The following is a 16,230-nucleotide window of genomic DNA, read 5'->3' as shown; positions in this document are numbered from 1 at the left end:
GAGGTGATCCCAGTAACCCCAGCTCCCTTTCACAGTTCTCCATACAATTATTGCTCCTGCTCCCAGATACCAAACCCAAACATCCAACTCATGCAAAATGCATGGTCTACAAGAGGAACGCAGCAATTAAGCTAAAGATTAGCTTGTTCAACACTGACGCTCACAAATTCCTCATTATCACTTATGTTAATTACTTTAGAAATTACCTTAATTGCCTCTCCGGGTGCTACAGTAATTGCTTCTGCCTTGTAAACCAGATGTAACAAACACTGAGTGCAAGTGTTGGCGTGGGCTTAGCGTTAGGGGAGGCTGTTAAACCTTCCCAGCAAACAGCAAGGACCTGTCTGAGGAATTTTATGGCTGTTAAACCTGCGGGGAGGTGGGATTTATTTTAGTTTTCCAGCTGCTGGGGAGTTCTTCTACCTTTTTGTCTGTTTGCAAGACGAAGGACTCTCCAGTCAAAATCAAATCATTAGCTTAGGGGAGGCAGCAGGAGGGTTGTGTGTGGCTTTGGGGCTTGCAAAACCATCTTCAAAAAGGCACTTGGTGGAAATATTACAGGTGTTATGAGAGGGTGATGTATTTGCCAGGCAGCATCAAGGGGTCAAACCTCCTGTCTGAGCTGCAGACGGGGCATCCCAACACCCGGGATATGAGCTGCACGTCATCTTCAGGCACCCAACGTGTACCTACAGACACATCAGTCTGTGTGCAAACACAAGTGCTTACTGACACACATACCTGTGCCATTTTAAAACCTGGGATCACAGGATACAGGGAAAGGCAAGAGGAGTAATCTCAGAGAGTTACCATGTGACCCTCGGGGAATTTATTTTTATACTAATTTATATTAATTCCCTTCAGGAATTAATTTGATGAGGAATACCTGGAATTGGAAGGAGTCGCTCTCTACTTCAGCTCCAGAGTGCCTGTACCACACAATGCCATCGTTGATGTCCTGCTGGGTGAAGGAGGTCGTGGGGGAGGCTGCTCTTCCATCAGGCAAAAGCTGCCACGAGTCTGCGGGGCCGTCTGCCGGCATCGGGATCAGGAGCACCACTTCCCCTGGGAAAAGCAAAGGGCACTTGTGAGAACACAAGGAGGGAGAGGTGCTTTGCAGCAGGCTCTTCATCTTCCCTTCCAGGGCACAACCTCGGGGTCAGAAAGCAGCAGACTCATCTCTTCGAGGTCAGCTCTTTTCTAGCTCTTTTGGGAACTTATTATGCTGAAAAGTCCACCTGATGGATTTGTCTGAACAGAAATCTCCAATTGCACTTGGCCTTTTTGGGGTTCACGTCAGAATTAGCACTTTGTTAATTAATTCTGTTAAACAGATTGATAATTCTGCTCATGGATTATTAATCATTCCGTTGTGCAAAACATCCATCTCACTTCATTTCCCTAAACCACCCTCGAAACAGTTGGAGCAACAAGAAAATAACTCAACAAGCTGAAGTATCACACTTTCATTTGATCATCCAACCCTGTGCTAATATTCACTTATCAGTGCCCTAATTACATTCCAAATCTTACGGGTTTGCTCCTGGGAGTTCCCCTACAAATCTAAAAATCAAATTACATATTTTCTACAGGTATGAATATCTTCTTCATCACTCACAGACTAAGTTAGGCAGATAAGCCCTCTTGGATTCAGGACTCATTTTCCACATTTCTCTCTCTTAATTTTTTCCCTCACTTTCTGCAAAACAGTAGTTTAGATAAAATTTTGAAGATCATTGATTTTTGCTGCTTATTCCTCACCTGCAGCTACAAACCCGTTTGTGTTCTCGCAATTAATCACAGCAGAGATAATTATGGTGATACAAACACAGGATTATAAATTTTAGTTAGGGTTAGGCAGCAGGAGACAAGTTCCTCAGGGAAAAAATTCCTGTTTTCATGTAAATGCTTATTAAAAATGAGAAGACAGACCTTCATCTGCAGAAAACTAAAGGGGGAATACAAATGAATTACTTCTAACCTGCAGAACTCACATGATCTCTGTTTCCATCAGGTGCTGGCAGCTGCCATGGAAAACAGCCCATCCTCACAGCAAAAGGCAATAAAACCCCACGGATGTTGCTAGAGGGGACCCTCTAGTTTTCTCTGGCTCAGCAAATTAAACGTGGTATCATTTCTTAGAAATGTAAAGTATGTTATTTAAAGGCATGGTTTTAGTGAAGAAAATGGTGATGCTGAGTGGGAAAAGAATGTGGGTTTTTTTCTCTCCATATTTCTTTTCCCTCCACATATGATGCCTTCTCTGTTCCATCCGGTTTCTCTCCATTTATTGCTCAGTCACAAATCCCAGAACCTTCCATGCTCCTCCTCAGCCTGTTCCCAGAAGACACTTCCTAAGCACAGGGTTGCCAGAGAAAGCCATTGCTCTGAGAGATGAGCTCAGAGCCTCCCCAAAGGAATCTGGGGACAAGAATTATCTACAGATGCAAATGTCACTAATTCCTGTTTGAGCCAGCAACCCCTTCCATTGGTACAAATTAAATCAAATGTCATGGAATTTAGGGAATTCTTCAAGGTAAACTTTTGCTCAGAAGTTTCTAGAGACAGATATTACCCTGTGCTCCTCTTAAACTAGGCATTCGTTGTAGAATAGTATCTTTTAGCAGTAAGATTCTGTTCTCTCAGGGCTGTAAATCCACCAGGATTTCACTCCCCCTGGAGAAAGGACAGGATCAGATGGCCAGGCAGGGCAAAAGTACTTTGTTACTTTGCATGCCCATTTGAAGCGGAAAAAGATGAGTTTAGCAGCATTTATCCAGTGTAGTATCATAAGAAAATATCCCCCAAAAATTCTATTGGATGTGGACAAAACCCCATGGAAGTGGGATGGAAAGCTGCTCTTTGACAACAGAATTCCAGAGATATTTACCATGCCTGGGCTGGTCCTTGGTGATGGTGTAGGTGATCTCGGAGTCCCGGGCACCGGGTAGCTCGGCGTGCAGGATTGTCTTGGAGATCTGGAGCATGCCTCCCTGGGGCACCCACACCAGGGAATTTGTCACCAGCCAAGGGCTCCTGTCACCCTGCGGGCAGGGGAACAGCAGGAAAAGGCTTATTGGAACGTCAGTAATGCTGCCCTGACGGAAACAGATTTTCAAAGGGAAAGGATCAAGAGTATTCTGGAATTTCTCGTGCATCCCACCCTGGTTGTCTGCTTCCAGAGGTGTTGTGCACCCTTCACCTGTATCCCTCAGACCCAGTTCTCAGCCTGTAGAACTGACCTTGTCCTCTGATTCCTAATTTCCTGTCGCTGACCCTAAACCTTCCTGACCTGAGTCTCCCTCCACAATTTTGTCCTTTATCACCATCCTCATTCTCTCTGAGCATCCACCAAAATCTTTTGCTACTTGCTGGGTTTTCTAGCCTTCAAATTATTCCTGTGGCTTTTTTTTTTTTTTCACATCTTTATCCCATATTAATTCAAGGTACTTGAAGTGTGGATGTCAGGGCTGGACGCAGGAGCGGTTTCAGACTTTTAGTTTGCCTGCCGGGGTTCCTGTCACAGCACATACCTCGGGAGCAATCCTGACGTAGAACAGGATGTTCTGGAAGTGGAACCCATCGTTCACCTGCAGGAGAACAGCATCGTCCCGGGTGGCAGAGCCATCGTGGGCGTAACGCAGCCGGCCCCCCACGAGGTCATCCGGGTGGAACGTGTGGACGGAAGGTGCCGAGTCCCCGGGAGCCCTGAGCAGCTGCCCGTGGCGTGGAGGCTCCACAACCATCAGCACGACGTCCTGAGGATTGTCACTGTCCCTCACACCAAGCAACTGCTCTGTTATCGTCCCGCTTTCCCCTCTGCCGACGAGCAGGGGCTCGTTTCTGACCACGGACGGGGCCTGAAACGCAAAAGCAGCTCTGAGGTGGTTGCTAAACCTTGGGGATTGGATCATGATTAAAGTCTGGAATGAAAAGTCTGGGGTTAAGGAAACCAGCTCGCTTCATCCCTAGAAATCTCCTGTTTCTAAGAAGCAGAAAATCACTCTCCACACCTTTCTCCCCTGTGGCCAGATCTAAGAATATTTAGCATTTAGACTGATTTAGTCACATTAAAAGAAGATTCTCATGCCACAGCAAGCTTAGGAAAGGAAAAGAACTTAGGATATTTATACAGAAAGCATCTGACTCCAGCTGATCTTCGTTAGCCTTTTGAGATGACAGCAAAATGGGTGTCATCAGCACCAGTAGTTATTTAATTTTTACGATTCCCCACAGCCTTATTCAGCCTACACCAAAGATCCCACATTTCTGCTGGTTTAAATTAGTTCTTTACTTTTTAGTTGTCAAAAAAGTTTAAATCTGCAGTGCCTATTGATCCCAAGAAACATCCTTTGCCATTGGGAACGCGCTGCCTCGGGAGGGAGGAGATCCCACAGGGACAAAGTCAAAGCCCTGGGAACATTCCTGCTGCCACATCACCTGTGCACGACTTCTGAGGGTTATTAGGGATCGACAGGCAAAATTCCTACCATTAAAGCTCACTTATGTATTCTGGGGCAGCCACTGCAGCTCTTACTTAGGTGAACGTCCTACTGGGGTAAACAAGAATTAGACTGAGCAAAGATCTCAGTGCCAGCCAGAATCAATATACACCCGGCAGGATCCAAATCCACACTTTGTCTTACTCTAAAGGACAAACTGGAACACTTCTAATTTCCAGAAGTTATGGGAATGACTAATATGGAATATAAATTACTCGTGGTGCGGATGGAGGCTGAGCCAGTCTTGTAGGCAGGAGGGAGTCAGCACTAAAAGAGTTCTTATCAAGCCATTTAATGCCTCTCCGAGGATGCACTTTAAAGTCTCTTTATTTGTAAGAATATGCCAAGTAGCCACAACTTCTGCTAGAGCTCTCCACTCTGGAAAAAGCTCAGTGCAAAGCTTCCCTGGAAACCTGGTCCCAGTTAAGATGCCTGTACCACCTCTGGGGTGAGGCCCCTCCACAATATTGTTCCACAGACTTTAAATAACCATAATAAAAGACAGGGGCACTTGGCAGTACCATCAGCTTGCCCAGAAGTGGGGAGCAGTTTAAGAGACACACTTTAAACAGCTCATGCTGATTTAATTCCCAACTGTCCTAGAACAGAGCATTAAGCCTGAGTGTCAAAGCAGCCCTGCTATCGGGATCAATCATGGCTCAATTGCCCTGCAGTAAGAAGCTGAAGCAGAGCATCCACAGATCCAAAGGATAATTGGAGCAGCAGGGACCCCTTAGCCCTCCCTGATAATTTCTCTATGATTGTACAGCTGCAACTCCCTGCACAAGCAAAATGACACAGGCCAACTTCTTCAGTCACTTCCCCAAGTCCCTTTCTTCCATGTGGCTCTTGGTTGCCTCTCCTAAGGGAGAGCTGAGTCTGATTTGCCTGACCTGAACTCCAGCTCGAGTTCTGCCCAGCTCCTTTGTTATCCCTGCAAGAAACCAGGGCTCCAAATGGTACAAAATTCAGGGTTGTTTCCAAGCTTGGTTACGTTACCTCTGTTGAAAATGCTTGAATGTTGATCACCTCAGGGAGGGAGAAGGATTGTTGATCGCTGACCTTCAAGGAAAACTTTCCTTTCCTAAAGAAGTCCCCAACAAGGGGGATAATAAATACAGGATAATATAAATTAATGAAGTGCTTTTGCAGGACTCAATGATGATAAACATATTATATATTCAGTAAAAATGACTGGCTTGGTGACAGAAGCTTTAACTCAAGTTTTTTCAATTCTGTTTTTATAGTATTTTTTTCCTGAGGATTCACAGCAGTCACAACATGTAATAAAATACCTTTAGCTCTGTAATAATACACCCTCATTTCCCTTTAACTAATGTTATCCACATCAGATGGCACCTCCAAGATAAAGTGCCAACTCTAAATGTCAGCTCTTTGCTGCAAAAGAAAAAAGTCACTTTTCTGGCCTCAGAACAGAAGCTCCAGGATTGCCAGGATTAACCCTCAGTTATAGCATGATAGAGCATACGTAAACTAGTGGTTGAATTAACAGCAGGGAGAAGTGTGCTTCCCTGCAGGAATGCTTCCAAGGAAGGAGGAAATGCCTGTTCTAAAGACACATGCCTTTTTTTTTAAGGCAAAAGCCCAGCAAAAAGTCTCACCTGGGTCTGTCTTTGCTGTGCACGAAGCGGACCCTCCTCTCCTGCACATCCCTGCAGCTGAAGTGGTCTCCTTGGCTCAGCAGCACCTCCTGCCCGGCCACCACCATCAGCAGCCTGCCGTTGGAGGGAATGCTGTCCAGGTGGAACAGGAGCTGGCCCGTGCCACCGCCTGGATCACACACACCCAGCAGCGACAGGTCCAGGGCTGTCACCCCGCCGATGCCGACGGTGAGGGTGCCGCTCGCACGGGAGCTCCAGGGATGTTCCCTGGCTGCAATGGAACAAGGGAGAGGTATTACTGAAGGGATTACCATGGGCAGTGTTGGCATCGTGCCTGTCACCACCATTCCTGGGGTAACAGAGCAGACCCTTACGATGCCCTGTTCACTCCTGACCCAGGCGGAGAAACACTACCTTCGAAAATTGCAATCCACCCCAAACCCCACCATGACTTTGGCAAATCAGTTCCCATCGTGATTTCCCCATCACAGAACAACATACTCTGGCTTGTCCTGCAAGATAGACTTGTAAATCTTCATTTAGAATAAAGGAAGGATAAGTTACAACTGAAGTTGGTTTAGGAAGGGATTTCCCCCAAGATATTTTGTTGTTTGTTTTACACAGATGATAAATGATGCTGCTGGAAAGATGTGCCTCCACACTTAGCCAGGTAACTTCACTTAGAAAACCACGTACATGCACATCTTATGAAACCAAAAAACTGGAGAAAAACAGCTGCTGACTCTCAACAGGGAAGTGCACAAAAGTGAATTCCGAAAACGTGACTGAACGAACATTTCTTCTGGCCTTAAAATCTGCTGGAAACCTGCCGGCTCAGTCACTTTGTCATGAGAGACACTCACCTTCTTCACACTCTCTGGTCCGTGTATTGCCATAGAAACCCTGGCCACAGGCAGAAACACAAACGTGATTCTTCAGAAACGTGGTGCTGTCGCAGAGGTGGCACAGGCTGTCACTGTCACACTCCAGGCACCCAGGAGGACAAGCTGAAGCGGATGGAAAGCACAACCCCACTGAGACACTGCAAAACCAATGCAGCCACTGGTGCACAGAACAGAAACACTGCTATTTGTGTCTTACCCACCTGACAGAAATAGTCAAAGTAAGGGGCAAAGAGTTAAGAGCTGCCTCATTTGACCACTGCCACCATTGTGCTTACCTGTGCACTTCTGCTTTGTGTGGTCTGCATAATATCTCTCCCCACACTTGGGAACACAACGAGTGTCCAAGAGGAAGAATGGGGCTTGGCAGAGGCTGCACTCATCTGCTGCTCGGTGACACTGAAGGCAGGGCTGGTCACACCCTAAAAAGTCACAGGCAAAGAGTTCAGCTCGACACCACCTTGGAGACAAGGAGGGGAACATGTCGGACTCCAGAAGAACTCACTCTGGCACGTGTCTGATTCCCGGTAGAAAGCTGCAGGGCACTGTTCCACACAAGCTCCTTCATGGAGGACGTGGCCCTCCACGCACTGCAGGCAGTCGGTCCTCTGGGGACCTTTACAGGCATTACAGCTCCAGTCACACTCTGCAAGAAAACAAAAGCCACTTCAGGGCGGCCCTTCCTGGGGTGCTCACCCCACACAAGGGCTTTGCACTGTGGGAATAGAAGCCCCTGGAGCAAAGAACACAGTAAAACCTGTTAAAATACTAAAAAAAAGGAGAAAGCATGATTTGTGCTGAGTGAATTTATCCTTGGAGCAGCAGTGCTCCTTGTCTGCCAACGTGGAGTTTGTGGCTCGTTAGCAATTATTCATCCTGCATCATCCAGCTCATGCTTTCAAAGCACCCTGACCAAAAGAAAATGATATTGCTGTCCCTCACAGCCTGAATGTCCCTCTGGAAAGTCCACTGGCCAGGAATACACTGGATCCAGCTGGGATCAGACCTGCCTTCACATGCCCTTGTACTATCCCTGCTCCAGTCTTCAGCAGAATCCCAGCCATGCACACGTGCCCAGGGACTCCTCAGGCTGCCACCACCTTTTCCTCACTTAATTCCATCAGGAAACACTCTGCTGGAGAGTTCTGCAAATCTTTCAAGCCACGTGTCTTTAAAACCACTCCAAACCGCTGTTCCTGCAGCCATCCAGTGATGCAGGATTTAATAGGATGGAGAGAGAGGCAGGTTAGCACAGGAGGTCTGACAGACACCCTAAAAGAGCCTTCTCCTGGCAAGCTCACTCGTGACTCAGCTGACCCGTGACTAAATGAATTGCTGGACCTGACCCCTGCAAACTTTGCTGGCTCAGTTACCGAATCACTTACAGGAGAGCGATTTGCAATAATCTTGTTCCACTGAAAGGCTCAAGTATGTGACAGCAGGCTGCCCAAAAAGAGAGAAAAATACTGCAAAAACCTCGCGAGCAACCTGTCACTGAACAACTTCCCCCTTTTTAAAGCAGGCCACCTGCCACGTAACGGATTCTTAGCCAAGGCACTTTAATTACTTATTTTTAATTTTTTTTTTTTTTTCTTTTTCTTGAAAGCAGCAACGCGTTTTTCACCTCTGCAAGTCTTGCTGGAAAAATCCAGGTAATACTGCTGAGCACAGCTCTCATACTGGCACTCTCCAAACAGCAGGACTTTGGCAGGATCTCTGCATGAAGTGCAGCTGGCAGCCGAGTCACAGCTCCAGCACTGGTTGCTGCAGGCTGTGGAAAGACAAGAAAATCAGTGAAATTCCTGATGCACCAGCCAACTGCACAAGTGAAAATGGCATTATCCTGCAGCCTTGCTACTCCTCTTGTCCTCTCTGACAGACACATATGGAGATTTTGGAGTTTTGGCTTGTTATGTTCCTTTTCACAGCCTCCAAAATGTAAAGGGCCTCCTTCTATTTGGAAAAGACTGGTATGTCTTCTTAGACTAATGCTTACTCTCCTCTGGACAGGTGAGGGTAAAATACTGATCCTGAATCCAAATCCCCAAATAAGAGCTTTCCCTGTCTCTGTTTTTCTTACTTCTTTTAATCAACCTGTGTTTCACACGATTCTTTACCCAGAAACACAAAAATTTGGAGAGGATGGCAGACTGCTGCAAATGCAGGCAGCAAACTTTGGTGGGACCAAAGGCCCGTTTAGTTTCTCTTAACATTTCTACCTTTTTATCTGCACACAGTGTGAAATTCTGGAGCTGCAGGGAGCAACAAAGACGCCAGGAAAAAAATTAATTCAGGGATTTACTTAATCTAGGATCAAAGTCCAGAGGTTCAGAATATTTCAACTCACCTCTTTGATGTCCAGGAACCAAACTTCTCAGGAGGCTGTACTAACAGTTCAGGTGCTAAATACTGACATGCTAATTCAAGACACAGTTTTATAACCAAAAAACCTCCAAATACCAAAATAAATGTGAAAATACCTTCATTGCTCTCATTGAAACAAAGACACAGTGTTCTTCAAAAGAGTTAGTTGTTTTAGCTCATCTAAAAAATGTCACAGAAAGTCTGTGTTTTGCTGAGGTGCAAATGACCTCCAGCAAAACATGTACCTGAAGAATCTAGTAGCTGTTTTTAGTGCCAGTCTGATTCCACTTCACTTAAGAATACATGAAAAAAATCACTATTTCCAAGTGCTACAAAGAACCAACTATTAAAAACACTGTAAAACATTCTACAGGAGGTCTAAATCCGTAGAAATCAGGTTACCCAGGGAGGTATGCCAGAACAGTAAGCCAAAAACGCATCCGAAAGCAATCCTGCCTGCTTGTTTTATCAGCACAACTCCGTATCTGCATTTTTAAGCCCATGAAGGACTTGTTAAGCTTTGTGCTGTTCCTGGGCCAGGATGCTGTTGAGTTTAAAAATATCTCCCAGAGTCCAAACGTGCACTCAGCATCTCCCTGAACTTCATTCCAACCCCGAGTTCCTCAAAAGTGCAATGAGACTGAAATAAACGTTGAAGAGAGACCCAATTTTCTCAGCCTAACAGCCAACCTCCGATTAAACAATTTTCATTCCCTCCAAGTGGCAGTTTCCCAGCAGCCTGGGACAGTTTATATCTCCATGGCTTATCAGCAGCACTTGAAAAGGCACAAGTGACACTTGGAATGACAAAAATCCGAGGCGCCAACACACTTGGCTTTGAGCCTCCTGCTCCAAGGATTACAAACACTTCTTAAAAAGCCATTTGCAATAAGGAGATTACAGAAGCTGAATTTGCTTGCAAAAAAATCTATTTGCATTTGAGCCCCTGAACCAGATTCAGGAAGGGTGCAGGCCTCAGGAACATTCCACGGGTACCTTGATGTCCTGAGGCAGGAGCTATCAATAGGAAAGTTTCAATAGAAAGGGGCGTGTTAATTAGGAAGGGAGATATTCTGGTGCAGTCAGCAATGCAGAGTATCCACATCACAGGAGAAAACAGTGAATATTTCGTACAGCTTGTAGGAAACTAGCCAGGACAATGAGAAGCCTTTTTTTAATTCCTATTTTTTATTGCTTTCCTTTTTTCATTATTATGGAGTAGCCTTTTTTTTTTCCCATCAACAGAAGAATGGTACAAAGTCTTCCAGCTATTTTCTTGAACTTATGTGAGGTGTCTCCATACCTGCTGATCATTTGGAAATAACAGTTCCAGGAGAACCATCTATTTCAACAAAAGGCAGGTAAAGCTGACAACCACATCGGTTTCCTCCTACAGGACCTCATCAGTGTAAAAACTGGGTCTGGATAGGATGACACTGATAACTATGCTCACTGCAACAGAGTTATTTTATCATGAATCAGGAGAATTTAAATCAGGGTAATGCAGGACTTCACCAATCTGAGTGCTCACGTTCACAGCAACCAAACCACTTAAGTGTTCACTCATTTTTAGGCATGTGTATTATAGTGGGACAAATCAAGCAGGTTTTTTCCTATTTTTTATGTCTCTGGGCCACATCATTTTGCATTTTGGAAAATCAAGCCCAGTGATCATAGAGGAATAACCCAGGGCCAGAGAGAACATAGAATAATAAAGGAAAAGAGGAGCCCCAAGAGATTCACAAGGGATGGCAGGAGTAGGATAAAGCATAACTGGACTTAAACCAGACCAATTCCAGCAGATCATTAGGAGGCAACAATATCACAGCTCAGCTCTGTCAGGGCTGTGCCTGCCAATCACAGCCTTGTTTCTGCTGGGGTTTCACATGTGGAAAAATGGACATAAATGCTGCAATACAGCTCCCACGGCATGTACTGGCAGGTAGTGCAGTGGGGAAGGGGTTTGCCTTCATAAGGATTGATTAAAACTGGTCTCAACTTGTCAAGTTTCCACAAAGCCCAGAATCCATCCTACACAAACTCTCCCGCAGATTTTCACCGTGGGACCCAAACCCTGTTGTCTTTGGGGTCAATAACAAAACTGCAACTGTTTCCAAATTTCAGCCCTGCCGCAGGCCCTGCTCCCGAGGCAGCTGATCACCTCTGTCAACTCACATCAGGGTTTCAGGCACTTGAAATCTTGCTTTTCCAGGCAACAGGAATGGTAAGCAAAGGAACAAGAAAAGACATGTCGGGAAAGGAGGAAGGAGGGATGGCTGGGGAGAGGCACTCACGTGTGCAGGTGTGCCTGTCATCCCTGAAGTATCCCGGGGAACAGCCCGGCGCACACGTGCCCGTGTGGGACAGGACCAGGCTGGAGTTGCAGGAAGAACAGGCAAAAGGACCCTCTGCAGTGCAGGTTTTACAGGAGGGGTGACACCCTGCAGGGACAGCAAAAACAAGGGTTTGTGTTCAAGGAAAAGCAGGCTCACCTCTTGAGCTTCTTACCCTGACTGAAGAGATTTAAAATACCATAGTGGACGAGGCCAGTGTACCCTATTAATTTCTCCAGAGAGGGTAAATACAAAATTATTAGTCTGTTTTATTTCTTGACAGGCCTTTACCTAAAGATTGATGCCATCATTACACCTATCAGGTCAAATTAATCATGAGTGAGAGCGGGCAAAGGAATTAGAGAAGTGACTGCCCTGCGCTGTGCTGGGGATCTTTAAAGCCAGCACAAAACACCATATGAGCTCTGACATACTCTGAATAATGCAAAACTCCTTTTAAATGAAGCCTTTAAACCAAAGGGAAGAAATGTTATCCCGAGGCCTAAATTTCCAGGAAGGCAACATCTGTCTCCCAGGGGCCTTTCCAATCAAGTGACACGGAGGATATTTCACGCAGCTCTGAGATCTCATTTGTCAAAACCAGGTAAATAAACACGTAGCTCCTGAATGCTGGAGAGAAGCTTTGAAATATTGCCCATCAGTTGTTAGACTGGATGAGGAAATGCCACTTCCTGCAAAGGAAGCATCTATATCTTAAATCTTAATGTCCTGAATTTCTTGTCTTGATTACTTCCTCTGAAATTGCAATGCCCTGTGCTCAGCTTTGGGCTTTACCAGGTCTCTGTCAGCCACAGAACAAGAAAAGCAACCTATTTCCTCCTAAGAGTCCCAAGGAATGTAAAGCAGCTCAGACAATGACTGGAACATGAAACCACATCAACAACAAAAAGCGGAGGAGATGCAGGGACAGGTTATAAAAGAAAATGTGCCATCAGTGCAGCTTCCCCCATGCAGCCGAATTAAACTGGCTTTTTGTTTCAGGAGCTGCTACAAACGATCACCTTTTGGGCCATTACTGGAGCAAGACAATCCCCAGTGAGAGACCTCGGATGATGTTCCATCTCAGGTTGCAAAACATCCCGAGAAATTCCCACCAGCGGGAGCTCTGCTCCCAGCGCAGTGCCCTGCCAGCTGGGCAAAGCTTCTCTACTAAACAGGAGCTATTTGGTGGGACATCTCCCAGCTGGATACCTCGCAGCCACCCGAGGCCCCTGGAGGAGCTACTCACGTTTGCAGGCACCGCCCTGGGCGTAGTGTCCCGCCGGACAGTCGGGAACGCAGCGATCCCCCAGGAGCAAGTGACGGGAGCTCTGGCACTTCAGGCAGACGCTGCCCGTGTCCCGCAGGTCGGCCACGCACTGCTGGCACAGAGGGTGGCAGTCTAAAGGGAGCAGGGAATAACACAGGCTGTGAGCACGGAGGGAATTCAACGGAGGCATTAAGGATGTAACTTCCAGAGCCCCTCCCTGCTCCCTGGTGCCCAGGGGCTGCCATCAGGTGCCAACCACTGCAATTCCAGATGGCTGCAAGAGAGAGGGGACCAGAAATCCCTGCAGCCAAGGAGGATTCCTTTCCTCTTGCCTCATCCCCATCTTGTGTTCTTCCCGAGCATCACATTTTCACTTTGCCTCTGCCTCTCTCCTGCCTCATTAGAGCATCCTCTTCCCCATCCTTAAGTGAGCTTGGGAAAGCTTTGCACAAAGCCAGCTCAAAGGTTTTCACTTCCCAAAACCTTTCACTGATTTTTAGGTGCCTCTGTCTACAAGTTTATCTTTAATTCCACTGGAAGCCATCAGCATTCACCTCCCTCTGCTCCCACTGTGGAAAAAACAAAGAGCACAACTTGTACAGCTGTAAGACCTTCTCCTGTTGTTCCTGCTGTTCAGATTTTCCCACACAAACAAGACATCCACACCCTGAGGAGGCCACTGCAGCCCTCAAAGCCAAGCCAAGAGCGGTATCACAGTGCCTCAAAACCTTTTCCTTTTCCCATTTTTCCCCAGCAGCACCACACTCGTGTCTCCTGACCTCTGCCTGAACTCAGGTGCTTCCAAAGGTTTGACAACAAGCCTTTTGTGTGCACAAAGGTGCAGTGTAAGACAACCTGGAAGCCAAATTAATCCTCATTATGGTAATTCAGAAAATTATAAAGGAAATGACGACTGTCTTGAAAGAAATGTAATAATGAGGTTTGATTTGAGTACCTGGCCTCTTGTCAGGTCTCTGCTGAAGGTTCAACTTTCTGTCTTTTGTCTCTTGTGACAGCAGTACTACAGATTGCCAGGCAATCTAATTTTACAAGCTGAAGACAGGCTCACATTGGAGCCTGGAGGAATTCTGCATCCATACCTGCAGGAAGGCAACAGTGACTGGAGTCTAACCCCAGCCTGTGGGCAAAAGGTTCCATAAACACAGTACAAAAACAAGACAGAGAAAATTTAGTGTGTCCAAACCACATGCTGTAAATAACTACTCTCCCCCAAACTAACATCTAAAATGTAAGTATCTACAAAACTATGTGCTGCTGCAGCAGAGTCTTCTCTTCAGAGCCTCTGTTTTTGCTCCCGTGTATGCAAAGAGTTTTCTCAGTTACTGTTTTAGGATGAATCAGCCCCATCACTTCTCTTGTTCCTTTGCAAGCCTGGAGATCAAAGAGCACACAGCACCAGCTGAAAACCCAGAGCTGACGCTCATGGTGAATTTGAGGGACATTGGGGAACGGGTGGGAGAGCGAGGGAAGAACTGAAGCGCTTTGTTTTGGAAAAGATGATTTCAATTTTTCACAGCAGGCTCCCTTTGAAGCCAGGACTAACAGAAGGGGGGTGTTTTCTCTGTGCTTCTCAGTAACACCACACAGCTCTATTTGTTTCCTGCTTCAGCCTTCTCCCTGATAATCCTCTCTCCAGCTCAGCCAGCAGGCACATTACTGCCTGTGGGATTTGGCTTTTTGGAGGCTTCACATCCCCCCTTGGTTGCAGGTCAGTGTAACACAGTTAGTTCATTCCCTTAGGCTCCTTCCAGTATCCCAACTGGATTCTTCGGGGCAGCTCCTAGTCCCAGTGTCTCCCTCCTCGTGTTTCTCAGACTGCCTCCCACTGTCCAAACAAAATGTTTTCCCGCTTCCCTTTCAGTTGGCTCTGATTTCCTCCTTGTCAAATCACCTCTACGCTAAAATAACCTCAACCACCTTCCCTACCACTGATCTTCCTATAAAGCAATTTTCACTGTTAAGTAAAATGGAATTACTTACACAGATTTCCAGAGTTACTTGCCTTTCATGCCCTCTTTAGCTTTCTCCTAGCAAATAAACCAAGAAAACAGTGCCCTTTCTACATGGAAAGTATCTATTACAGGTTGTTCCAAGACACAGAAGGCTGGCTGGGGAGACAAAATCACCTCTGAAGTGTTTGTGAATGCTCATAAAGGAAACCAGAGGCATTTCTCCCTTTCAGCTCCACCACTTGCTAAGCAATCAACCACCTGTATTGTTTGAACACATCTCCCTTCTCAGGGGCTCTTGAGGAAAGTATTTCCTGATGCAAGTTTTGTGCTGTGCTCTGAGGGAAGGTCGGAGGTTTTCAACAGAGCACAACTTAAAGTCAGCACTGAAAATACCATTCAATGGTACCTTACAGTAAATCCAGACAGAAAATCAGTAGGGCCGGTTCAGAAGGATACCCAGCACTGACCAGGATTTTTGGCTTGATTTGGTTGTTGGAAGGGGTTTTCTTGCCTCTCTTTTGAAAGACCTGAACGAGAACCTGTCCCCCAAACCAGCAAGGAGGATTCCTGGTGAAGTGCAACCGCGTTTGCAGGGATCCACCTGCGTCCCACGAAAGGGTGGGAGCTGCTCCAGGCAGCGTGAGGTGGGAAAGCCAGTTGGATGGTGCCTGGCACGAATGGGTCCAGATCAAAGCAGGGGAATGAACTTCCCTTTCCCTGCTCTGGCAGCTCAGCTGCTAACTTCTGGAGGAGGCTGCCCCAGTGGCTGAGTGGAGCTGAGCCCCCAGTTCCCCTCTCGCTCTGCTCAGCCGAACTCCAGCTCTCGGTGATGATATCAGTGTCTCTCTAAAAGGACAGCCAAAGCTCATTAATTTTACAAGGAACTGAATATATTTCTTGTTGTCAGAGTGTCCCTTCTGGAATTTTAAGAGCAAGGCAGCAGGCCTGCTCCTGGGTGAACTGTTCTGGTTTAGCTTTGAACATCTTCCCAACTGCAACACAGCCCGAGAAAGCAAAGCCTGTGGAACATGGGGACTGGGAGTTCCCTTGCAAGGAAGATGCAGCTGGAAGTTGAGAGAGGACCTTGGGGGATACTGCATCAGTGGATGTTTGGAGCTTTCTTTCACACCAGTCCCTCTGGATTTTTTAAATTGCCTTTCCATGCAATCAGGAAAAGATCAACGGGGAAGCTTCAAGATTAAGAGGGAACTTGAAGACAGGCCTCTGATTTATTAAAAAAAAAATGCAAGGACAGGGGTTTAGG

The 16,230-nt window shown here is 46.4% G+C and overlaps 1 protein-coding gene across 1 annotated transcript in view; it reads right to left on the bottom strand.

Moving 5' to 3' along the window:
- The window catches only part of FRAS1 (Fraser extracellular matrix complex subunit 1), an 88,238-nt gene that overhangs the window by 17,516 nt on the left and 54,492 nt on the right, over nucleotides 1–16,230 (bottom strand). Inside the window, exons 20-30 of the mRNA XM_032686713.1 lie at nucleotides 12,973–13,125; nucleotides 11,685–11,831; nucleotides 8,651–8,797; nucleotides 7,532–7,672; nucleotides 7,305–7,448; nucleotides 6,988–7,131; nucleotides 6,125–6,395; nucleotides 5,502–5,586; nucleotides 3,534–3,860; nucleotides 2,891–3,044; nucleotides 887–1,065 (exon numbers count right to left, since the gene is read on the bottom strand). Coding sequence (XP_032542604.1) covers nucleotides 887–1,065; nucleotides 2,891–3,044; nucleotides 3,534–3,860; nucleotides 5,502–5,586; nucleotides 6,125–6,395; nucleotides 6,988–7,131; nucleotides 7,305–7,448; nucleotides 7,532–7,672; nucleotides 8,651–8,797; nucleotides 11,685–11,831; nucleotides 12,973–13,125 — 1,892 coding nt within the window. The remainder of the gene's footprint in view (nucleotides 1–886; nucleotides 1,066–2,890; nucleotides 3,045–3,533; nucleotides 3,861–5,501; nucleotides 5,587–6,124; nucleotides 6,396–6,987; nucleotides 7,132–7,304; nucleotides 7,449–7,531; nucleotides 7,673–8,650; nucleotides 8,798–11,684; nucleotides 11,832–12,972; nucleotides 13,126–16,230) is intronic.

Source organism: Chiroxiphia lanceolata, chromosome 4 (assembly GCF_009829145.1).
Source record: "Chiroxiphia lanceolata isolate bChiLan1 chromosome 4, bChiLan1.pri, whole genome shotgun sequence".
NCBI lineage: Eukaryota > Metazoa > Chordata > Aves > Passeriformes > Pipridae > Chiroxiphia > Chiroxiphia lanceolata.
The sequence above is the reverse complement of the archived record's forward strand: the minus strand, read 5'-3'. Positions and strand labels throughout refer to the sequence as shown.